General features: G+C 42.3%; 2 protein-coding genes across 2 annotated transcripts in view; both read right to left on the bottom strand.

Moving 5' to 3' along the window:
• Positions 1-9,855: 9,855 nt before the first annotated feature.
• LOC124377269 (ankyrin repeat domain-containing protein 9-like) lies at positions 9,856-10,826 on the bottom strand. Its single transcript, XM_046836676.1, has one exon. The coding sequence runs from the start codon at positions 10,585-10,587 to the stop codon at positions 9,919-9,921; it is 669 nt and encodes a 222-aa protein (XP_046692632.1). The 5' UTR covers positions 10,588-10,826; the 3' UTR covers positions 9,856-9,918.
• A 6,321-nt stretch (positions 10,827-17,147) lies between these two features.
• The window catches only part of LOC124377265 (ankyrin repeat domain-containing protein 9-like), a 28,717-nt gene continuing 25,898 nt past the window's right edge, over positions 17,148-19,966 (bottom strand). Inside the window, 2 exon segments of the mRNA XM_046836672.1 lie at positions 17,148-17,344; positions 17,347-18,034. Of these exon segments, the coding sequence (XP_046692628.1) occupies positions 17,175-17,344; positions 17,347-18,016 (840 nt within the window). The 5' untranslated portion in view covers positions 18,017-18,034 and the 3' untranslated portion in view covers positions 17,148-17,174.

Genomic DNA, 19,966 nt, shown 5'->3' with positions numbered 1-19,966 from the left:
GCTCAGGTTCCTCTTTTTTGATGTTGTTAAATGTAAAAATGTGTCATTTGTGAACATTTGAGGGTATCTGATACATTTAGATAGTGATTCATGTGAAACCACCCCACTTTAAACATGCTTATTTTTTTTAACATCATGCTGACACTAAGATATTTTTTAATGTAAATAATTAAAACTAAATGGCATCAGTTTCTGCAAAAATATGCTATGACAATTTAAATAAAAAATTAATTGCAGAATCGCTTCAATTGAATATTTATGTAGTAAATACTGGTATTCATGCCTTTAACAGACAATTTACATATCTTACATTTAGCAAATATAAATAAAAAGACTATATATATATATATATATATATATATATATATATATATATATATATATATATACATACACACACACACACACACACACACACACGCATTTAAGGTTGGGAGATCAAGCCCCAGTATGCTTCAACCCCAGCTGGGATATGCAAAGAAAGAATTTTACTGTGCTGCATAAGTATAAGGCCATAGTTGAAATGATAGAAAATTAATGTGGTACTCAGTGGATGTGTGATTTAATGTGGCAATTTATTTTTTCATCATGCACTCATTCTGCATTTTTTCAGCTCATACATAGTTTAAAAAGTTTCTTTTCACTACATTACTTGACAAACCAGAAAAACTGCATGCATTGGTGGCAGGATGAGATTTGCATATTTGCATATTTGCATATTACCTTCTTTTTTTTTTTTTTTGCTTTCACTTAATATTTGGAGTATGTGCCACAATCCCACTAGTGTTGTCAGGGATCCACCTGCCACGCCCCCTTTGGTGGCTCTCTATGCCTCCACTCTCCCTAGAGCTCCAGGTTTAACCACGCACACCTGGAGCTCATCATCACTCATGCCTCCACTCTCCCTGGAGCTCCAGGTTTAACGAGGCACACCTGAAGCTTATCATCACTCCACCCCGCTCCTACATAAACCCCTCACTCACATTCACTCCCCGGTTCGTTATTGTTTATGTTGGACTTCCCGTACTGCATGTTTTCGTGTTCCGGTTTTCATACAGGACTTCTCTCATCCATTTCATTCGGACTCCAGAATCCCATACCGGCTGCGCTTCCCCTCCCTGTGCATCCCGGTAAGCTACGCGTCTCCCTATGCGTAACTCGGACTATCTCTTTCAACCGAAGGACTGCCATGTGCGCGTGTGTGTGTGTGTGTGTGTGTGCGCGTGTGTATCTCTCTCTCACACATGCCATTAAAACCCAAATGGGCTGTACTCCAGCTTTTGCCTTTTGTTTCGCTCACACCCTGAAGTGTTAGTGGCTAACATAAAATGGCTTTATCTTTTATTAATTATTATTTGTTCTAATGCTTACAGGTGCATCTCAATAAATTTTAATATCTTCAAAAACATTTATTTATTTATTTTAGTAATTCAATACAAAAAACATAAAACTTGTATATTATATAGATTTATCACACACAGACTGATATATTTCAAGTGTTTATTTCTTTTAATTTTGATGATTATGGCTTACAGCTAATGAAAACCCAAAATTGAGTAGCTCAGAAAATTAGAATATTACTTAAGACTAATAAATAAATAAAATATTAATAATAATATAAAAAACATTTTGGATGTTGGACTACTGAAACGTATGTACATGTACAGAACTCAATAATCAGTTGGGGCTCCCTTTCCATGAATTACTGCAGTACTGACGTGTTATGAAAGCCCAGCTTGCTCTGACAGCGGCCTTCAGCTCTTCTACGTTGTTGGGTCTGGTGTCTCATATCTTCCTCTTTACAATACCCAATAGACTGTTTATGGGTTTTAGTTTGCTGGCCAATTAAGCAGATGGACACCATGGTCATTAAACCAGGTATTAGCACTTTTGGCAGTGTGGGCAGGTGCCCTGTTGCAAATTGAAATCAGCATCTCCATAAAGCTGGTCAGCAGAAAGAAGCATGAAGCACTCTAAAACATAGACGTAGACGGCTGTGCTGACCTTGGACCTGATAAAACACAGTGGACCAACACCAGCAGATGACATGACTCCCCAAACCACCACTGACCGTGAAAACTTTACACTGGACCTCAAGTGTCAGGGTGCGAGTGAAACGGGAGGTGGAAGCCGGAGTACAGCTCGCTCGGGTTTAAATGACAAGAGCGAGGAAGAGAGACACACACAAGCACACATACACACACACACACACACACACACGCACATGGCAGTCCTTTGGCTGAGAAAGTCCGAGGTGCGCTGGAGAGAAGCGTAGCTGATCCGAGATGCGCGGGGAGGAGAAGCGCAGCTGGTACAGGATAGCGGAGTCCTGTATGAAACACTGAACACATAAGCATACAGCGGCATTAACGTCCAACACATTCAATAACAAACGGGGAGTGAGTGTGAGTGAGAGGTTTATGTAGGAGCGGGGTGGAGTGATGAGTCCCAGGTGTTCATAGTTAAGCCTGGAGCTCCAGAGAGAGCTTGGGGCTGTGGTGTCACCCTCAGAAGAGACTGGGACCGCGACATCACTGCCAGATGGCTCTGGAAGCGGCCTCGGGCTGTCAGAGGAGCCGTGGGTTGCCATGCCACCGTCATAGGCAGTCGGAGGCAGTACGACCTCCTTCTTGCGACCAGGCGGCGGTTTAACGTCCCTTTCGCGGCCACCAAGCTCCGCCTCGGGGAAAACCTGGAAGTCCGCTGCCGTTTCACGCGGGTCATGCTCGGCAGCGCCACGCCCCCGTGATGATGTCATGGATTTATACGGTGCGTCTGTGAACACATGGACCTTTATTCCTCCTCTTACCCCACTGAAGCAGGTAAGATCGCGCTCCACATTTCTCTACTGTCTGGAGAATCCCTCTCTCTGGTCCGTGAGTTGTGGAGTGCGACTGGAGGCGAATTCGGCTTGTGCGCCCGGTTCATCCGGCTTCTCACCAGGGAACTAGGGATGGTCACCGCGGATCTCCACAATCTCTCTCCCGCTCCCGAGAACACGGATCCACTCCAGTGTTTCCCGGAGAGCTCGGTTTCGCACCAGATTATCCCGGAGAGCTCTGCTCCGTCCCAGGACCTCCAGGGGATCACCACCCTGCTCCAGACCCTGCTCCAGGCCCTCCAGGATGGCACCGCTTCGACCCAGGACCTCCAGGAGATCTCCGCCCTGCTCCAGGTCCTGCAAGACGGCTCTACTCCGCCCCTGGGCCTCCAGGAGATCCTCACCCTGCTCCAGGACCTCCAAGAGAGCACAGCTCCGCTCCAGTGTGCCCAAGGCTGCAAAAGGGACGTCGTACCGCCGCCTAGCCACGAAGGGAATGTCGTGCCGGCACCTGGCCGCGAAGGGAACGTTGTGCCGCCGCCTGGGCGCGAAAGGAACGTCGTGCCGCCGCCTGGCCGCGAAAGGAACGTCGTGCCGCCTGGCCACAAAAGGGACGTCGAACAGCTGCCTAGTCGCAAGAGGGTCATTGCACCGCCGCCTGGCCGCAAGAGGGTCGTCGCACCGCCGTTTGGCCACAAGAAAGAGGTCATATCGCCTCCGACCACCGATGAAGGTGGCATGGTAACCCACGGTTCCTCGGACAGCCCCAGGTCGCTTCCAGAGCCATCCGGCTGTGATGTCGCGGTCCCAGACTCTTCTGAGGGTGACACCACAGCCCCAAGCTCTTCCGATGGTGACGTCTCTCCGCCCCACAGAGTCTCCGAGAGCTCCTCTCGGCTCCACAGGGTCTCCACAGAGGGCTCCTTTCCGCTCCACAGGGTCTCAACAGAGGGCTCCTCTCCGCTCCACAGAGTCTTCGAGAGCTCCTTCGATGGCGACGTCTCGCCTCCGAGCTCCTCCGATGGCGAAGTCTCTCCTCTGAGCTCCTCTGATGGCGACGTCTCTCTCCTGAGCTCCACCGATGGCGACGTCTCTCCTCCGAGCTCCTCCGAAAGCGACATCTCTCTCCTGAGCTCCTTCGTCGGCAACGTCTCGCCCCCGGGCTCCTCTGTCGGTGACGTCTCGCCCCCGGGCTCCTCCGTCGGCTGCGTCTCGCCCCCGTGCTCCTCTGTCGGCAGCGTATCGCCTAAGAGCTCCTCCGACGAAGAGGTCTCAGCCCCAAGTCTCCCAAAAGGCAAAGCCACATCTCCTAGACCTTCTAAAGGCAAAGTCATGCCTCAGCGTTCCGCTCCATGTGACGCTTCGCCTCCGGGTTACTCTCCGGCCGACGTAACACCTCCTGGTCCCTTTCCGGGCGATGTTTCTCCTCCAGGTCCCTCAGGGGATGATGAAGCACTCCCAAGTTCCTTTGGAGGTGTTGTCACGGCTCACAGCCCCTGCGAAGGTGTCACGGTGTTCCTCATCTCCGCCGTGGGCGTCACTCGGCCTCTGGACACCACCGAGGACGCTTTTCTGCTCCCGGTCTACACCGAATGCATCACTCATTCCCCGATCTCCACGATGGACATAGCTCCGCTCCTGACCTCCGTGGTTGGCACCCCTTCGGTCCAGGTCTCCGCCGAAGGCGTCACTCCGTTCCGGGTCTCTGGGGTGGGCATCGTTACGCTCCCGTCCTCTGTGCTGGACATCACTCCGCTCCAGACCTCCCCAGTGGGCGTCAATCCGCCCCTGATTGCTGCCAAGTACGTCACTCGGTTTCAGGTCTCTGCTACAGGCGGTTCTGACCAGGTCCCTTTCGACCCTGGATGGACACCGGGGTCCTCCTCCGAGTGCCCTGGCCCTCCGGGCATCAGTGGGTTTGGGGCGTCAGGTGCCGCCCCCTCTGGGCGGGGGGTAATGTCAGGGATCCACCTGCCATGCCCCCTTTGGTGGCTCTCTATGCCTCCGCTCTCCCTAGAGCTCCAGGTTTAACCAAGCACACCTGGAGCTCATCATCACTCATGCCTCCACTCTCTCTGGAGTCCCAGGAATAATCACGCTCACCTGGGGCTCATCATCACTCCACCCCGCTTCTATATAAGCTCCTCACTCACACTCACTCCCTTGTTCGTTATTGTATGTGTTAGATGCTACGTACTGCTGCATGGGTTCACGGTTGCATGCAGTACTCTCCTCTGTCCGTCCCATTCGGACTCTACTATCCGGTACCGGCTGTGCTTCTCCTCCCCGCGCATCTCAGATCAGCTACACTTCTCCCCTAGCTCACCTCGGACTCTTTCAACCTAAGGACTACCGTGTGTGTGTGCGTGTGTGCGTGTGTACATGCTTGTGTGAGTGTGTGAGTGTGTATCTCTCTCCCTCATCTTATTATTAAACCTGAGCGAGCTGTATTCCGGCGTCCGCCTCCTGTTTCACTCGCACCCTGACAGTATGTAAACCTATAACATAAGCTTTTAAAAATATTTTTTAAATAAAATTAAAAATATAAATTTCACAAGTGACAAATCTTGTCGAAATGTCAAAATGTATTTGTGAAATGTAATAGAGTTAAGTTTAATGTGGGTCATAGATGAGGTGAACGCGGTACTCAATGGCTGTGTGAGGTAATATGACAAATTCCTATCTCAGAACTTCTATATTCATCATGCACTCATTCTGCATTCTATATGTTCTTTACAGTTTGAAGGGGGTTTTGTTCGCAACATTAGTTGACTGACCAGAAAATCTACATGCATTAGTGGCAGATTGAGCACAAGATCCATTGAGCCATTATTCCACTGCCCTCCTCTCATTTTTCTCGTCCGTCAACCTGTCCATCACCACTGCAAACAGGAAAGGGCTCAGGGCCGATCGTTGATGCAATCCAACCTTCACCTTGAACCAGTCTGTCATTTCTACTGCACACTTCACTGCTGTCACACTGTCCTCATACATGTCCTTCACCACCCTCACATATTTCTCTGACACACCTGACTTCCTCATACATTACCACAACTCCTCTCTTGGCACTCTCTTGTACGCTTTCTCTAAATCCACAAATACACAATGCAATTCCTTCTGTCCTTCTCTGTCCTTATCTATCAACATTCTCAAAGCAAATAATGCATTTGTGGTGCTCTTCCTCGGCATGAAACCATACTGCTGCTCACAGATGGTCACCTCTTCTCTCAGCCTGGCTTTCACTACTCTTTCCTGTAACTTCATGGTGTGACTGATCAACTTAATTCCCCTGTAGTTACTGCAGGTCTGTACATCTCCCTTATGCTTAAAGATCGGTACCAGCACACTCCTTCTCCATTCCTCAGGCATCCTCTCAACTTCCAGAATCTTGTTAAACAATCTGGTTAATAACTACACTGCCATCTCTTCTAAACATCTCCATGCTTCTACCGGTATGTAAGCAGTGAGTTTACACATTGTAAAACTTTTATTGGTATTAAAAATTGATTATTACCTTCCAGGGCAGGAAGTTACTGTTTCTAGAGCAAGTTGTGCTGTTGCATTTTAAAAGCTTCTTGATGGCATTAACAGCGGTGTAGATTGCCACTCTCTGAGTGTAAGGTACTGTCAGATACACATTGTGAACAATATAGTTATTATCCTCATAACATCTAAGGGAGTTTTTCCTTGCCACAGTCGCCACGGCTTGCTCATCAGGGACAAATTCACACCATTCACCATCACTGCTGATTTGTGTAAAGCTGCTTTGAGACAATGTCTGTTGTGAAAAGCGCTATACAAATAAACTTGACTTGACTTGACTTGATTATCTGTCTCATTGCAATCCAGATGAAATGAGCTCACTGGTTGCTGACTCTGGATGCAGTTGGAGTGAATTTGTTTGTACTCACTGATGTAATCATTCCTTGCCCCTGTACTTGGTCTAAGGTTCCCCACAGTATTTAAAGCCGTGAATTTTTCCTGTGACAAACGTAAAACCTAAGAGTATGTCTCCCATTTTGTTAATGTCTTTCATCTTTATTAAAAATCGTGTTGCAGACCAGGAATCACTATCAATCCAGACACGACTAATGTTTCTCTTAATCATCTCCTCAAATAACATCTGGACATGTTCTGGTCTTAGAATAAACAGAATGACTATGGCATTCGAGGACTCAATCCAATAGGCTGCCATCTTTATTTTCTCTTTAATATTCATCAAACCTAAGTAATTTGGTAACACTTCCTGGAACTGAATACACACAAGTTAATCTTTTACAAAGTTCTCAAGGACTGCTGTGCTATAATCATCATCCAGGGTAACCACTCCAACCCAATTTCAGGAATAATGTGTCATGAGCTTTACCAGTGCCCGAGTCTGGTACACATAATTTGGAACAACGCGGAAAAAGGAAGCATAGCGTAATTTGCAGTGGCGGGCTGTGCATTTGGTACCTGGGCCCTCAGTAGGGACTTACCCGCCCTAATCCACCTCTTAATACCACCACTATCATGTTGCAATTATAGAAACCACTATTACAATACAAAAAAGCAATATAACAACGCATTTGGCATTACAGAGAGAGAGGCATTTTACATATATAAATATTTGTCTAATAACATGACAAAAACATACTACTCACCAGAGATGCATAGTCATAATTTGCACCTCTCCTCAGAGGTGGTGAACATGAACATTTTTTGTCAACCTATAACACAGGTTGTTTGTTTAAAAAAACAAATCTTGTCAAAATGCCAAAATGTAATTGTGGAATATGATAGGGTTAAGTTGAATGTAGAAGCATAAAGTGTTTTTTTACTTTACTACATTATTTGACTGACTAGAAAAACTACTTGTATTAGTGGCAGATTGAGCACATATGGATTGTCCATATATAAATAAAAAATAAATACTAATTAAAATACAAAGAAATATTTTATAAAGATAAGAAACAAATGCCATAAAAATAGCTTGTATTAGTCAAGTAACCCTCTACAATGAGCTTTAAATGAATCTGGACTTTTTGTGTTGTGGTGTGATGATTTAACTGAATTTGGGTATGATGCATGCAGCCGGGGCGACTCATTACTTTATATAAGAAGGGTTACACTTAAAATGCATAACCAATTGAAAAAACAGCAATGGTATTGTGGAATTGTTAAACATTTTTAAATTTGTATAGATTTTTGTAAACCTACAACATAATAGGCTTTTTGTGTAAGTTAAAAATCTTGGCAAAATTCTAAATAATAGGGTTGAGGTTAATGTAGAAGAATAAAGGGGATTTTTGTGCACTACATTACTTGACTGACCAGAAGAACTACTTGCATTAGTGGCAGATTGAGCACAAGATTTGTCTGTTAACAATTTTTTGTTTGTTTGTTTTTCTGATTTCTGATGTTTGTTTACACTACTTTTGCTGCTGTGGCTGCATGTATCATTTTAGTTAAATCATCACACCCCAAAAAATGTCCATGTGTATAAAGCTTATTGTAAAGAGTTACTTGAATAATGCATGCTAGTCAGCTATAATAGGCAATAAATCTCAAATACATTTAAAAGTCACAGAAACCAAGATTCACAGAGAACACAAATTGGTTAGGATAGTATATATTATTAGTTAGTACTATCTATATGCACAATATATGTAAAATGTATATTAATACTTATATTATATACCTGCAGTAGGGTAATACTCAGAGAGAAAGCGAGAGAGAGAGAGAAAACAGAAAAGGTATATTCTAATTATGTGTGGGTCTTACAGGGTAAATGTCTCCATCTGCTGACTACATACAGTATCTCCAGTAGTTGTTCAGGTCAGAAGCAACCACCACACATGTATTCTTACATATCAGTATCGATTCCTACCTAGCATATGATTTTTTTAAATAATAAATTTATATTTGGAAACAGTAAAGTCAGCTATAGCAACACCAAGTGAATCATGGAACAAATGTATATTAGCTAAGGCAGAAAAATTGCTTGAAGCTCAACCTCAAAATAGAGTAAAGATCAGAGGGTGAAGCAGAAGCACAGCAATGGCAATACATAAGTGACATGCTGGTGTTAAGGGTAGGCTAAAGTAATGTTAGTCCTCTCCCTTATACACCTGGATCAGTACGTAATCCATCCATCATTGCCATGGAATTCGTTATATACGCTCCAACTGCTAAAAGATGGAGTGTAAATGTGTGTGTTTGGGTTGAGAAACTTGTCACAGGTTAGTAATACTTATTTAGACATAAAGATAGACATGCAAACAAACACACACGCACGCACGCACGCACACACACACACACACACACACACACACACACACACAAATGATTTCCGAAGAGGTAAGAATGATTTTTTTTAATATGCATAACCCTTTTTCTTTTGTCCACAGTGACGTAAATAACTTATAATATACACATAAATAACATATAATAATGGTTACTGTTAAATCACAGCTGCACAGTTCACAGAAATACACTTTCAGGTTTGCATAATAATACTGTTGGCAGACACATGCCCCAGATTTCATATAATAAATATCTGTTTTCCAGTAGTTATAATCATTTCATAATAATGCAATGCAAAAAAATTAAATTGTAAATTAAATATGAAATAAACTATAGCTCTGTCCATAAAACAAAATAGTAGGAGTGAAGTCTCTGAAAGACATCTGCATATTGGATGCATCAAATGCTGCACAGTAACATTATAATGGTTTTACATTCTCATTGACTTTAGACTGCGATTCTAAATATAAATATAAATTTATATAAATAAAACAAGCATTAAAAACTGTGATAAAATAAAAGTAAAATGTAATTTGTTTAAAATTAATTTGCATACTCCTTAAAAACATTATGAAATACATACATTACTGGTTCATTGATTATTCCTATAAAAATACTGTCCTTTTATATTTTAAAAAGCGGTTTAGCATTATTTCGTTTGAGAACTGGAAGACAGGTTTGTTTTCTTAAGTTATAGTAATACTTTTGAGCATTCAATTTATGCCACACTAATAAAACTGAATGTAATTAAATTAAAATGGGAAAAAAGACAACAAAAAGCATGGTAAGAACATAGGCCTCTTTTTACTGTGTTAATGGTGTGTGTGAGGTTTCAGAAAAGCTGGAATGTGCAGTTTATCAAGACTTTCTGAAAATTCATGTTGAGGCAGTTGAGACAAGACTTTCTGCATAGCTGTAAGAAAAAGTGTTGCAGGAATTCTTCCCACTAGAAGGTTATACTGCTCCTCTCCCAGAATTTTGGACCAGAACAGTTGATCCTCTTTAAGTGTGCTCTTCATTTTAAACTGCAACTTAGGCATGAAAAAGAGCAGGTTCTCAATGCACATTCTTAAAGCCCTAATACACTTAATGGAGTTTGGATTCTCTTTGGAGGTCCAAAGTTTATTCAATAGAAGATCCAGTGGTGTCATTCCATTCTGATCCTCAGCTTGCGGTGAAGCCCCATTTCCCAATAATATTATGACGGTATGTGGTTGTAAAAGCTCACATGCCACATGTAGTGGAGTTTTGCCATCCCTCTCGTGTTTGCACACACGCTGGTTTATGTATAAGCGCAGAGAAGGTGTTCTATGAACCACCTGAAGGATGAACGCTATGACGTCATTCCTGCCACGGCGGATAGCCATTTCCAGGTGTGAATCTGATGTTGGATAACAGCAGAATTGCTCTCCTGGATTTGCAAGAGCAACGTCCTGAAACTGATTCAGCAAGTATTGTGCGTAATCTCGGTGGTCGTGCATGATGGCATACAGAAGCGCCTCGGATGGGTTGTAGGTCTGTTGCCGGACGTTTTCTTACCAATGAAAAGTCTTCAGGTTTCGCATTTCTTCCAACATCCACACAGGTTTGTGGTCCCTCACAGCTTGGCAGAATAAAAGTGAGAGGAATTCGCTTGCACGTGTCGTCCATTTGTCCAGGCTACACTAGCTATATCCAGAGAACGATCAACACGTTTAGGTTGTCATTGTAACCGAGCGTTTCTACTTTTCACTAAGAAAATAATAGAAATGGACGCAGGATTCTGTGAAACAACCAGTCCGACTTTTTATTGCGCTTCATCACAAGAACAGCATCACTGTGGCAGGTGCGATAATAATCTCTCTTGCCTACGGCAAGTCCCGAGGGAAAAAAAAGAAATGTATAACACACCTATAAAATGGACACAGCCGCCTCTTGAGCTATCACACACAATTACACCCAAAAAGTATTTTACATGCGTCCCCCCCTTCAAATTAAACGTCCACGTTTACACACACCCAAAAAATCCCCAAAACCACACACACATATACACATACCTACACATATGGTTAACACACCCAGAACACGTATATGCAATGCAGAATGAAAAGCAATACTAAAACATCCATAGCAATTTCCATTCTACCATTTACACACCTCATTTAACATCCTCCCTTCCTCATGAACACAACATCAAATGACATTTAATACAGAACAAAGTCATCTAAATAACCAGGAGGTGTCTGCACTCTACCAGCCCTACTCAAACTTGGCATCAAGCAATCAACATCTGCATGCGTACACAGTCCCTGAGTAGAATCCGAATGCTGATTCTGTGGAGAAACTCCCACGTCCAAACCAGATAAAAATGACTCAGAGGGAGTAGAACCCTGAGAAGAATCCGTACCATCAAAAGAGAGATTAGTTGACAAAGGAGAAACAGGCAGTGTATAAGGGCGCAATCTGTTATAATGCACCACCTTCCCTCTGTCATCACTGTCCATGGGATTTATGATCCGATAGATCAGTCCTTGTTCGCCGCAAGAGTCCATTACCTCCACAACCTTGAAAGGTCCCTTCCAGTGCGGTGCCAGTTTCATACGACTCTCAACAGGATTATCGAGCCACACCATAGTACCCACTGCATAGGGCAGATGACGAACACTTTTATCACGGTAGAGTTTTTGGCGTTCACATGCTTCCTCACTGTGCATGCGTGCTCTACTAAAGGCTGAGCGCAGTCTAGACAACAACGAAGACACGAAATCAGCATGTGACGAAGATGATTGTGAATCAAATGCACGGACAGGTACTAAAACGTCGACAGGGACCCTTGCTTCCCGTCCATGAGGAAGGAAATATGGTGAGAATTTAGTGCTTGAGTGGGGCGAGGTGTTGTAGGCAAACGCTACATGTTTCACAAAGCTGTCCCATTCCCCACCATACGTCAACAGCGTTTTCGCTAATTGATGGGTCAAAGTCCTGTTAAAACGTTCAACCATCCCATCTGACTCCGGATGATAGGGAGTAGTCCGCGTTTTTCGAATCCCAAGCATTTGACAAAGTCTATCAACAATGTCTGCCTCGAACTGACGCCCTTGGTCAGAATGTAAAGTCTCTGGAATACCATGAGTCAACACATAGTCCTCGAATAGACAGCGAGCTACGGTCTGTGCAGATTGATTAGGAAGAGCATACAAACTAACAAACTTAGTGAAATAGTCCTCCACCACAAGCACATAACGATTGCCCTTTGAAGTCAAAGGAAGCTCCAAAATGTCAGTAGCTACTCTCTCGAATGGGCGTATGGTATTCATGCCACCCATTGGAGCACGTTGTGTTGGAACGGGACCACGACGAGTCTGACAAGCCCTGCACTGCTCACACCACTCTCTGATGTCCTTAAACATTGAAGGCCAGTAACAAGTCAGTCTCGCTTTCTCACACACATGTTCAGCAGAGAAATGGGCTGCGGCCGGACCACCATGTAACTGCAAAAGTATGTCGGGTACAAGGGTAGAGGGAACAACAAACTGAATGACCGGGTCACTTGTAAGTGAAGAGACAAAAGAACGACACAATAATCCATCATTTATTGAAAGGCGATTGAACTCGGTTCAGAGTTTCCTCAGGCATTTAGAGACCCCTTTCAAGTGTCTTCTATGCGGTCATTGGCCTAGCTGCACCCAGTGTAGGACAGTTGCAATGTCAGAGTCAGAATGCTGCAATTCCCTCAGGTAGGAAGCATCATATGACAAATCATGTACACAGAGCCTACATTGTGAAACAATGTTTGAGTCCGGTACCGACACCTAATCTGTAGACACAGAAGTCATAGGAGGGTTGGTCGGTGGAGGCTCGGAGCCCACCATGTTAACTTCCTGCATGCTTTCAACGCCTTGACCCATGCTATCCCAGTCAGGCACATCAGGATGTCTAGACAGAGCATTCGCATTCTTGTGGTGATGCCCACTTTTGTAGATGATCGTCCAATTCAGTGGATCCAGCTCTAAGATCCATCTCCCCCTCCTACCAGTCGGATCATCATCAATGGCCATCCGTCGAAGGGCCAAGAGAGGACGATGGTCGGTGATAATAATAAATGATGAAAGTCCGATGTAGTGTTTAAATTCTCTTACTGCCCACACAATCGCCCATAACTCGCGATCAAAAGTATACCAGCGCCTCTGTGTAGGGTTCAATGCCTGGCTGGCATATGCTACCACATGTTCAAGCCCATTTTTCTTTTGTGCCAGCACTGCACTGACAGCATATTTTGAAGCATCAGTGTAGACTCTAAAAGGTATATTACAACCAGGCAGTGTCACAACTGGGGCAGAGGTTACCACATCTTTCATATAATTGAATGACAGTTCACAATTTTTTGTCCAGTCAAAAGTTACATTTTTGCCCACAAGCTGGTTAAGCGGAGCTGCATGTTTTAAAAAATCTTTTATGAATCGTCTGTAGTAGGAGCAGAGTCCAACAAAAGCTCTGACTTCAGAAGGAGACTTGGGTGTTGGCCAGTTTCTCACCTTTTCCGTATTATGTGGATCCGGCTGAAGTCATTTCTGGGACACAACATGGCCCAGGAAGACCACGTGGTCTCTAGCCAAGTGGCATTTTTTTGGATTTAATTTCAAACCTGCTGACCCAATTCTTGTGAACAATTCCTTTAAATAAGACAGATGTTCCTTGAATGTTTTGCTGTAAATTAAAACATCATCAAGATACACCATGCAGATGTGCCATGGAAGACCTCTCAGAACAAGCTCCATCAAGCGTTGGAATGTCGCTGGAGAGTTAGAGAGACCCATCGGCATAGCCCGCCATTGGAAAAGTCCACAGCCAGTTGTAAAGGCAGTTTTCTCTCTGTCCTCTTTAGCAACTTTAACTTGCCAAAAGCCATTGGAAAAGTCTAATGTGCTGAAACAAGTTGAACCCGCCAATGCGTCCAGTGTGTCATCCACACGGGGCAGAGGATAAGAGTTTTAACTGTGACACTGTTCAAGCGCCCACACAAAACCTCCATGCACCACATTTATTTTTCACAAGCACCACATGTGAGGCCCAGGGACTACAGCTCTCCCCGATAACACCATCTGCCAGCAAGGCAGTGACTAGTCTATCAATTTCAGCTCTTTTCTCAGGTGAGGCACGGTATGCACGTTGTTTAATGGGAGCTTGGTCTCCTGTTCTAATGCGATGTTTCACAAAAGTACACTTCCCAACACTTCCTTCAGATGCGCTGAAGATCGTATTGTGTTCTAACAACAATGCAGAAAGTGCAGCTCTTTGCGAGGCAGTGACTGGTGAGTCATCCAAGGACACTGAAGGTGCCACCTGTGACGTGGCTGCTGCAACTGAGTTCAATGAGCATTGATGAAGAGGCATAAGCTCAGATTAATTTACCCTGTAAAACTCACCCAGGTGCAGTCCTTGTTGCAATGAAATGTCTTGTCCTGTAGGATTTAAAATCCTTGCTTTGGTTAGTTCATTCTGAACCCTGGTGACAGTGTGAGCAACCACCAGATTAAAAGAATCAGGAATGTTTGGCTCCAAATATCCTACATATACTCTTTGCGAGTCATAGGACCCTCGTGACTGGCACCCACGGCCGCCACAGTTGCACCTGAATGTTCGATTTGACTGTGAGTAAGCATTACTGCACTCATCCATGCTGCCAAAGGCCAGTCTACTTTGCAACTTTCGATTTTCCTCCCCCACATTTTTCAACTCCATTCTCATCTGCCTCATGTCCTCAGATAACCTCTCCACTGCTCTATACAGCCCATCATTATCAGCAAGAGGTTGAACAGTAGCAATTGAACCAGAATTAACAATGGAAGACCCATTAATAGGAAAGCAATCATTTTTCAAAGCGTCCCTGGCATTCTCACACCGACCTGCTATTATTAATGCCTCCTCCAAATCAGATGCTCCCTGTTCATGGCACTTTGCTCTCAGCACCGGGTCAATTCCAGCAAGAAAACGACGAAATTTCTCCTCACTCTGTGCAGCATCTCCATAATCAGGAAAAGCCTCGTCCACCAGTCTACTAACCTCCGCAGCATAAATCTCCAAGCTTTCCCGTGCAGTGCGAGGTCGTGCCGATAAACTAGCTTTAAACCGATCCATGAACTGTTTCTGTCCAAACGACTCTTTTAGTCTGTCCTTCACTGCTTTGTAATCAGCCTGGACAGTAGTGGGAAGAGTGTCCCAGAGTAGAAAGGCCACATGGTTCAAGCGCGTAGGTAAAATCCAAGTCAAGTCAAATAGGTTTTCATTGTCATTTTAATCATATACAGTACAGTACAGCACTAACCAGTACAGTAGTGGATTGTCCATATATAACTAAAAAATAAATACTAGTTAAAATACAAATAAATATTTTATAAAGATAAAAACCAAATGCCACAAAAATAGCTTGTATTAGTCAAGTAACCCTCTACAATGAGCTTTAAATGAATCTGGACTTTTTGTGTTGTGGTGTGATGATTTAACTGAATTTGGGTATGATGCATGCAGCCGGGGCGACACAAATTGGTTAGGATAGTATATAGTATTGGTTAGTACTATCTATATGCACAATATTTGTAAAATGTATATTAATATTAATCTTAATATTATATACCTGCAGTAGGGTAATACTCAGAGCGAGAGAGAGAGAGAGAGAGAGAGAGAGAGAAAACAGAAAAGGTATATTCTAATTATGTGTGGGTCTTACAGGGTAAATGTCTCCATCTGTTGACTACATACAGTATCTCCAGTAGTTGTTCAGGTCAGAAGCAACCACCACACATGTATTCTTACATATCAGTATCGATTCCTACCTAGCAAATGATTATTTTTAAATAATAAATTTATATTTGGAAACAGTAAAGTCAGCTATAGCAACACCAAGTGAATCATGGAACAAATGTATATTAGCTAAGGCAGAAAAATTGCTTGAAGCTCAACCTCAAAATAGAGTAAAGATCAGAGGGTGAAGCAGAAGCACAGCAATGGCAATACATAAGTGACATGCTGGTGTTAAGGGTAGGCTAAAGTAATGTTAGTCCTCTCCCTTATACACCTGGATCAGTACGTAATCCATCCATCATTGCCATGGAATTCGTTATATACGCTCCAACTGCTAAAAGATGGAGTGTAAATGTGTGTGTTTGGGTTGAGAAACTTGTCACAGGTTAGTAATACTTATTTAGACATAAAGATAGACATGCAAACAAACACACACACACGCACGCACGCACGCACACACACACACACACACACACACACACACACACACACACACACACACAAATGATTTCAGAAGAGGTAAGAATGATTTTTTTTAATATGCATAACCCTTTTTCTTTTGTCCACAATGAGGTAAATAACTTATAATATACACATAAATAACACATAATAATGGTTACTGTTAAATCACAGCTGCACAGTTCACAGAAATACACTTTCAGGTTTGCATAATAATACTGTTGGCAGACACATGCCCCAGATTTCATATAATAAATATCTGTTTTCCAGTAGTTATAATCATTTCATAATAATGCAATGCAAAAAAATAAAATTGTAAATTAAATATGAAATAAACTATAGCTCTGTCCATAAAACAGAATAGTAGGAGTGAAGTCTCTGAAAGACATCTGCATATTGGATGCATCAAATGCTGCACAGTAACATTATAATGGTTTTACATTCTCATTGACTTTAGACAGCGATTCTAAATATAAATATAAATTTATATAAATAAAACAAGCATTTTTTAAAAAGTAAAACTGTGATAAAATAAAAGTAAAATGTAATTTGTTTAAAATTAATTTGCATACTTCTTAAAACCATTATGAAATACATACATTACTGGTTCATTGATTATTCCTATAAAAATACTGTCCTTTTTTATTTTAAAAAGAGGTTTAGCATTATTTCGTTTGAGAACTGGAAGACAGGTTTGTTTTCTTAAGTTATAGTAATACTTTTAAGCATTCAATTTATGCCACACAATATAAAAGTTGATGTAATTAAATTAAAATGGGAAAAAAGACAACAAAAAGCATGGTAAGAACATAGGCCTCTTTTTACTGTGTTATTGGTGTGTGTGAGGTTTCAGAAAAGCTGGAATGTGCAGTTTATCAAGACTTTCTGAAAATTCATGTTGAGGCAGTTGAGACAAGACTTTCTGCATAGCTGTAAGAAAAAGTGTTGCAGGAATTCTCCCCACTAGAAGGTTATACTGCTCCTCTCCCAGAATTTTGGCCAGAACAGTTGATCCTCTTTAAGTGTGCTCTTCATTTTAAACTGCAACTTAGGCATGAAAAAGAGCAGGTTCTCAATGCACATTCTTAAAGCCCTAATACACTTAATGGAGTGTGCATTCTCTTTGGAGGTCCAAAGTTTATTCAATAAAAGATCCAGTGGTGTCATTCCATTCTGATCCTCAGCTTGCGGTGAAGCCCCATTTCCCAATAATATTATGACGGTATGTGGTTGTAAAAGCTCACATGCCACATGTAGTGGAGTTTTGCCATCCCTCTCGTGTTTGCACACACGCTGGTTTATGTATAAGCGCAGAGAAGGTGTTCTATGAACCACCTGAAGGATGAACGCTATGACGTCATTCCTGCCACGGCGGATAGCCATTTCCAGGTGTGAATCTGATGTTGGATAACAGCAGAATTGCTCTCCTGGATTTGCAAGAGCAACGTCCTGAAACTGATTCAGCAAGTATTGTGCGTAATCTCGGTGGTCGTGCACGATGGCATACAGAAGCGCCTCGGATGGGTTGTAGGTCTGTTGCCGGACGTTTTCTTCCCAATGAAAAGTCTTCAGGTTTCGCATTTCTTCCAACATCCACACAGGTTTGTGGTCCCTCACAGCTTGGCAGAATGAAAGTGAGAGGAATTCGCTTTCTTTGCACGTGTCCTCCATTTGTCCAGGCTACACTAGCTATATCCAGAGAACGATCAACACCTTTAGGTTGTCAGCATCAAATGCGTCATAGATTAATGTAAACAGACTAGAAGAACTGTGGCGGTGCAGCGATGTCACCATGGCAACGGGTAAACGAAGTGTCCGTCGCGACGAATTCGTTTACCCGTTGCCATGGTGACATGGCTGCACCTCCACAGTTCTTCTAGTCTAGAAGAACTGTCAAAAAAAATCTTGTCAAAATGCCAAAATGTAATTGTGGAATATGATAGGGTTAAGTTGAATGTAGAAGCATAAAGTTTTTTTTTACTTTACTACATTACTTGACTGAACCGAAAAACTACTTGTATTAATGGCAGATTGAGCACAGGATCTGCCTATTAACGTTTGCTTATTCTGATTGTTTGCTCTTTATACTACTCTCACTCATTATTTAGAGTACACATCAAAATCCCCTAAAGCGTTATCCTTTATTAAACATGATAATTTGTTCTCATGTTTATAATTTTAGAGCAAAGTCAAGTCAAATAGGTTTTCATTGTCATTTTAATCATATACAGTACAGTACGTCCCCCCAGGACCAATGTGCTACATCAAACAATATAAATGAACATAAAATAACACAGAAGTACACAATGAACTACACAAAACTCACACAACATGAAATGCACATGTGCAACATTTAGTGCAAAAAAGGTAGAACATAAGACAAGAAGACAGTAGATATGGTGACAGTACAGCACTGACCAGTACAGTACAGAAGGTTTCTGCAAGTGGATTGTCCATATATAACTAAAAAATAAATACTAGTTAAAATACAAATAAATATTTTATAAAGATAAAAACCAAATGCCATAAAAATAGCTTGTATTAGTCAAGTAACCCTCTACAATGAGCTTTAAATGAATCTGGACTTTTTGTGTTGTGGTGTGATGATTTAACTGAATTTGAGTATGATGCATGCAGCCGGGGCGACACAAATTGGTTAGGATAGTATATAGTATTGGTTAGTACTATCTATATGCACAATATATGTAAAATGTATATTAATATTAATATTATATACCTGCAGTAGGGTAATACTCAGAGCGAGAGAGAGAGAGAGAGAGAGAGAGAGAGAGAGAGAGAGAGAGAGAGAGAGAGAGAGAGAGAAAACAGAAAAGGTATATTCTAATTATGTGTGGGTCTTACAGGGTAAATGTCTCCATCTGCTGACTACATACAGTATCTCCAGTAGTTGTTCAGGTCAGAAGCAACCACCACACATGTATTCTTACATATCAGTATCGAATTCTACCTAGCATATGATTTTTTTAAATAATAAATTTATATTTGGAAACAGTAAAGTCAGCTATAGCAACACCAAGTGAATCATGGAACAAATGTATATTAGCTAAGGCAGAAAAATTGTTTAAAGCTCAACCTCAGAATAGAGTAAAGATCAGAGGGTGAAGCAGAAGCACAGCAATGGCAATACATAAGTGACATGCTGGTGTTAAGGGTAGGCTAAAGTAATGTTAGTCCTCTCCCTTATACACCTGGATCAGTACGTAATCCATCCATCATTGCCATGGAATTCGTTATATACGCTCCAACTGCTAAAAGATGGAGTGTAAATGTGTGTGTTTGGGTTGAGAAACTTGTCACAGGTTAGTAATACTTATTTAGACATAAAGATAGACATGCAAACAAACACACACACACACACACACACACACACACACACACACACACACACACACACACACACACACACACACACACACACACACACACACACACACACACACAAATGATTTCAGAAGAGGTAAGAATGATTTTTTTAATATGCATAACCCTTTTTCTTTTGTCCACAATGAGGTAAATAACATAATATACACATAAATAACACATAATAATGGTTACTGTTAAATCACAGCTGCACAGTCCACAGAAATACACTTTCAGGTT

The sequence above is a fragment of the Silurus meridionalis genome, chromosome 23 (assembly GCF_014805685.1).
Source record: "Silurus meridionalis isolate SWU-2019-XX chromosome 23, ASM1480568v1, whole genome shotgun sequence".
Classification (NCBI taxonomy): Eukaryota; Metazoa; Chordata; class Actinopteri; order Siluriformes; family Siluridae; genus Silurus; species Silurus meridionalis.
Note: the sequence above shows the minus strand (reverse complement) of the source record. Positions and strands in the feature narration are given on the sequence as shown.

Excerpts from the sequence above, each read along its gene's own strand:
- LOC124377269 (XM_046836676.1), bottom strand. The coding sequence starts at position 10,587 with ATGCACGACCACCGAGATTACGCACAATACTTGCTGAATCAGTTTCAG.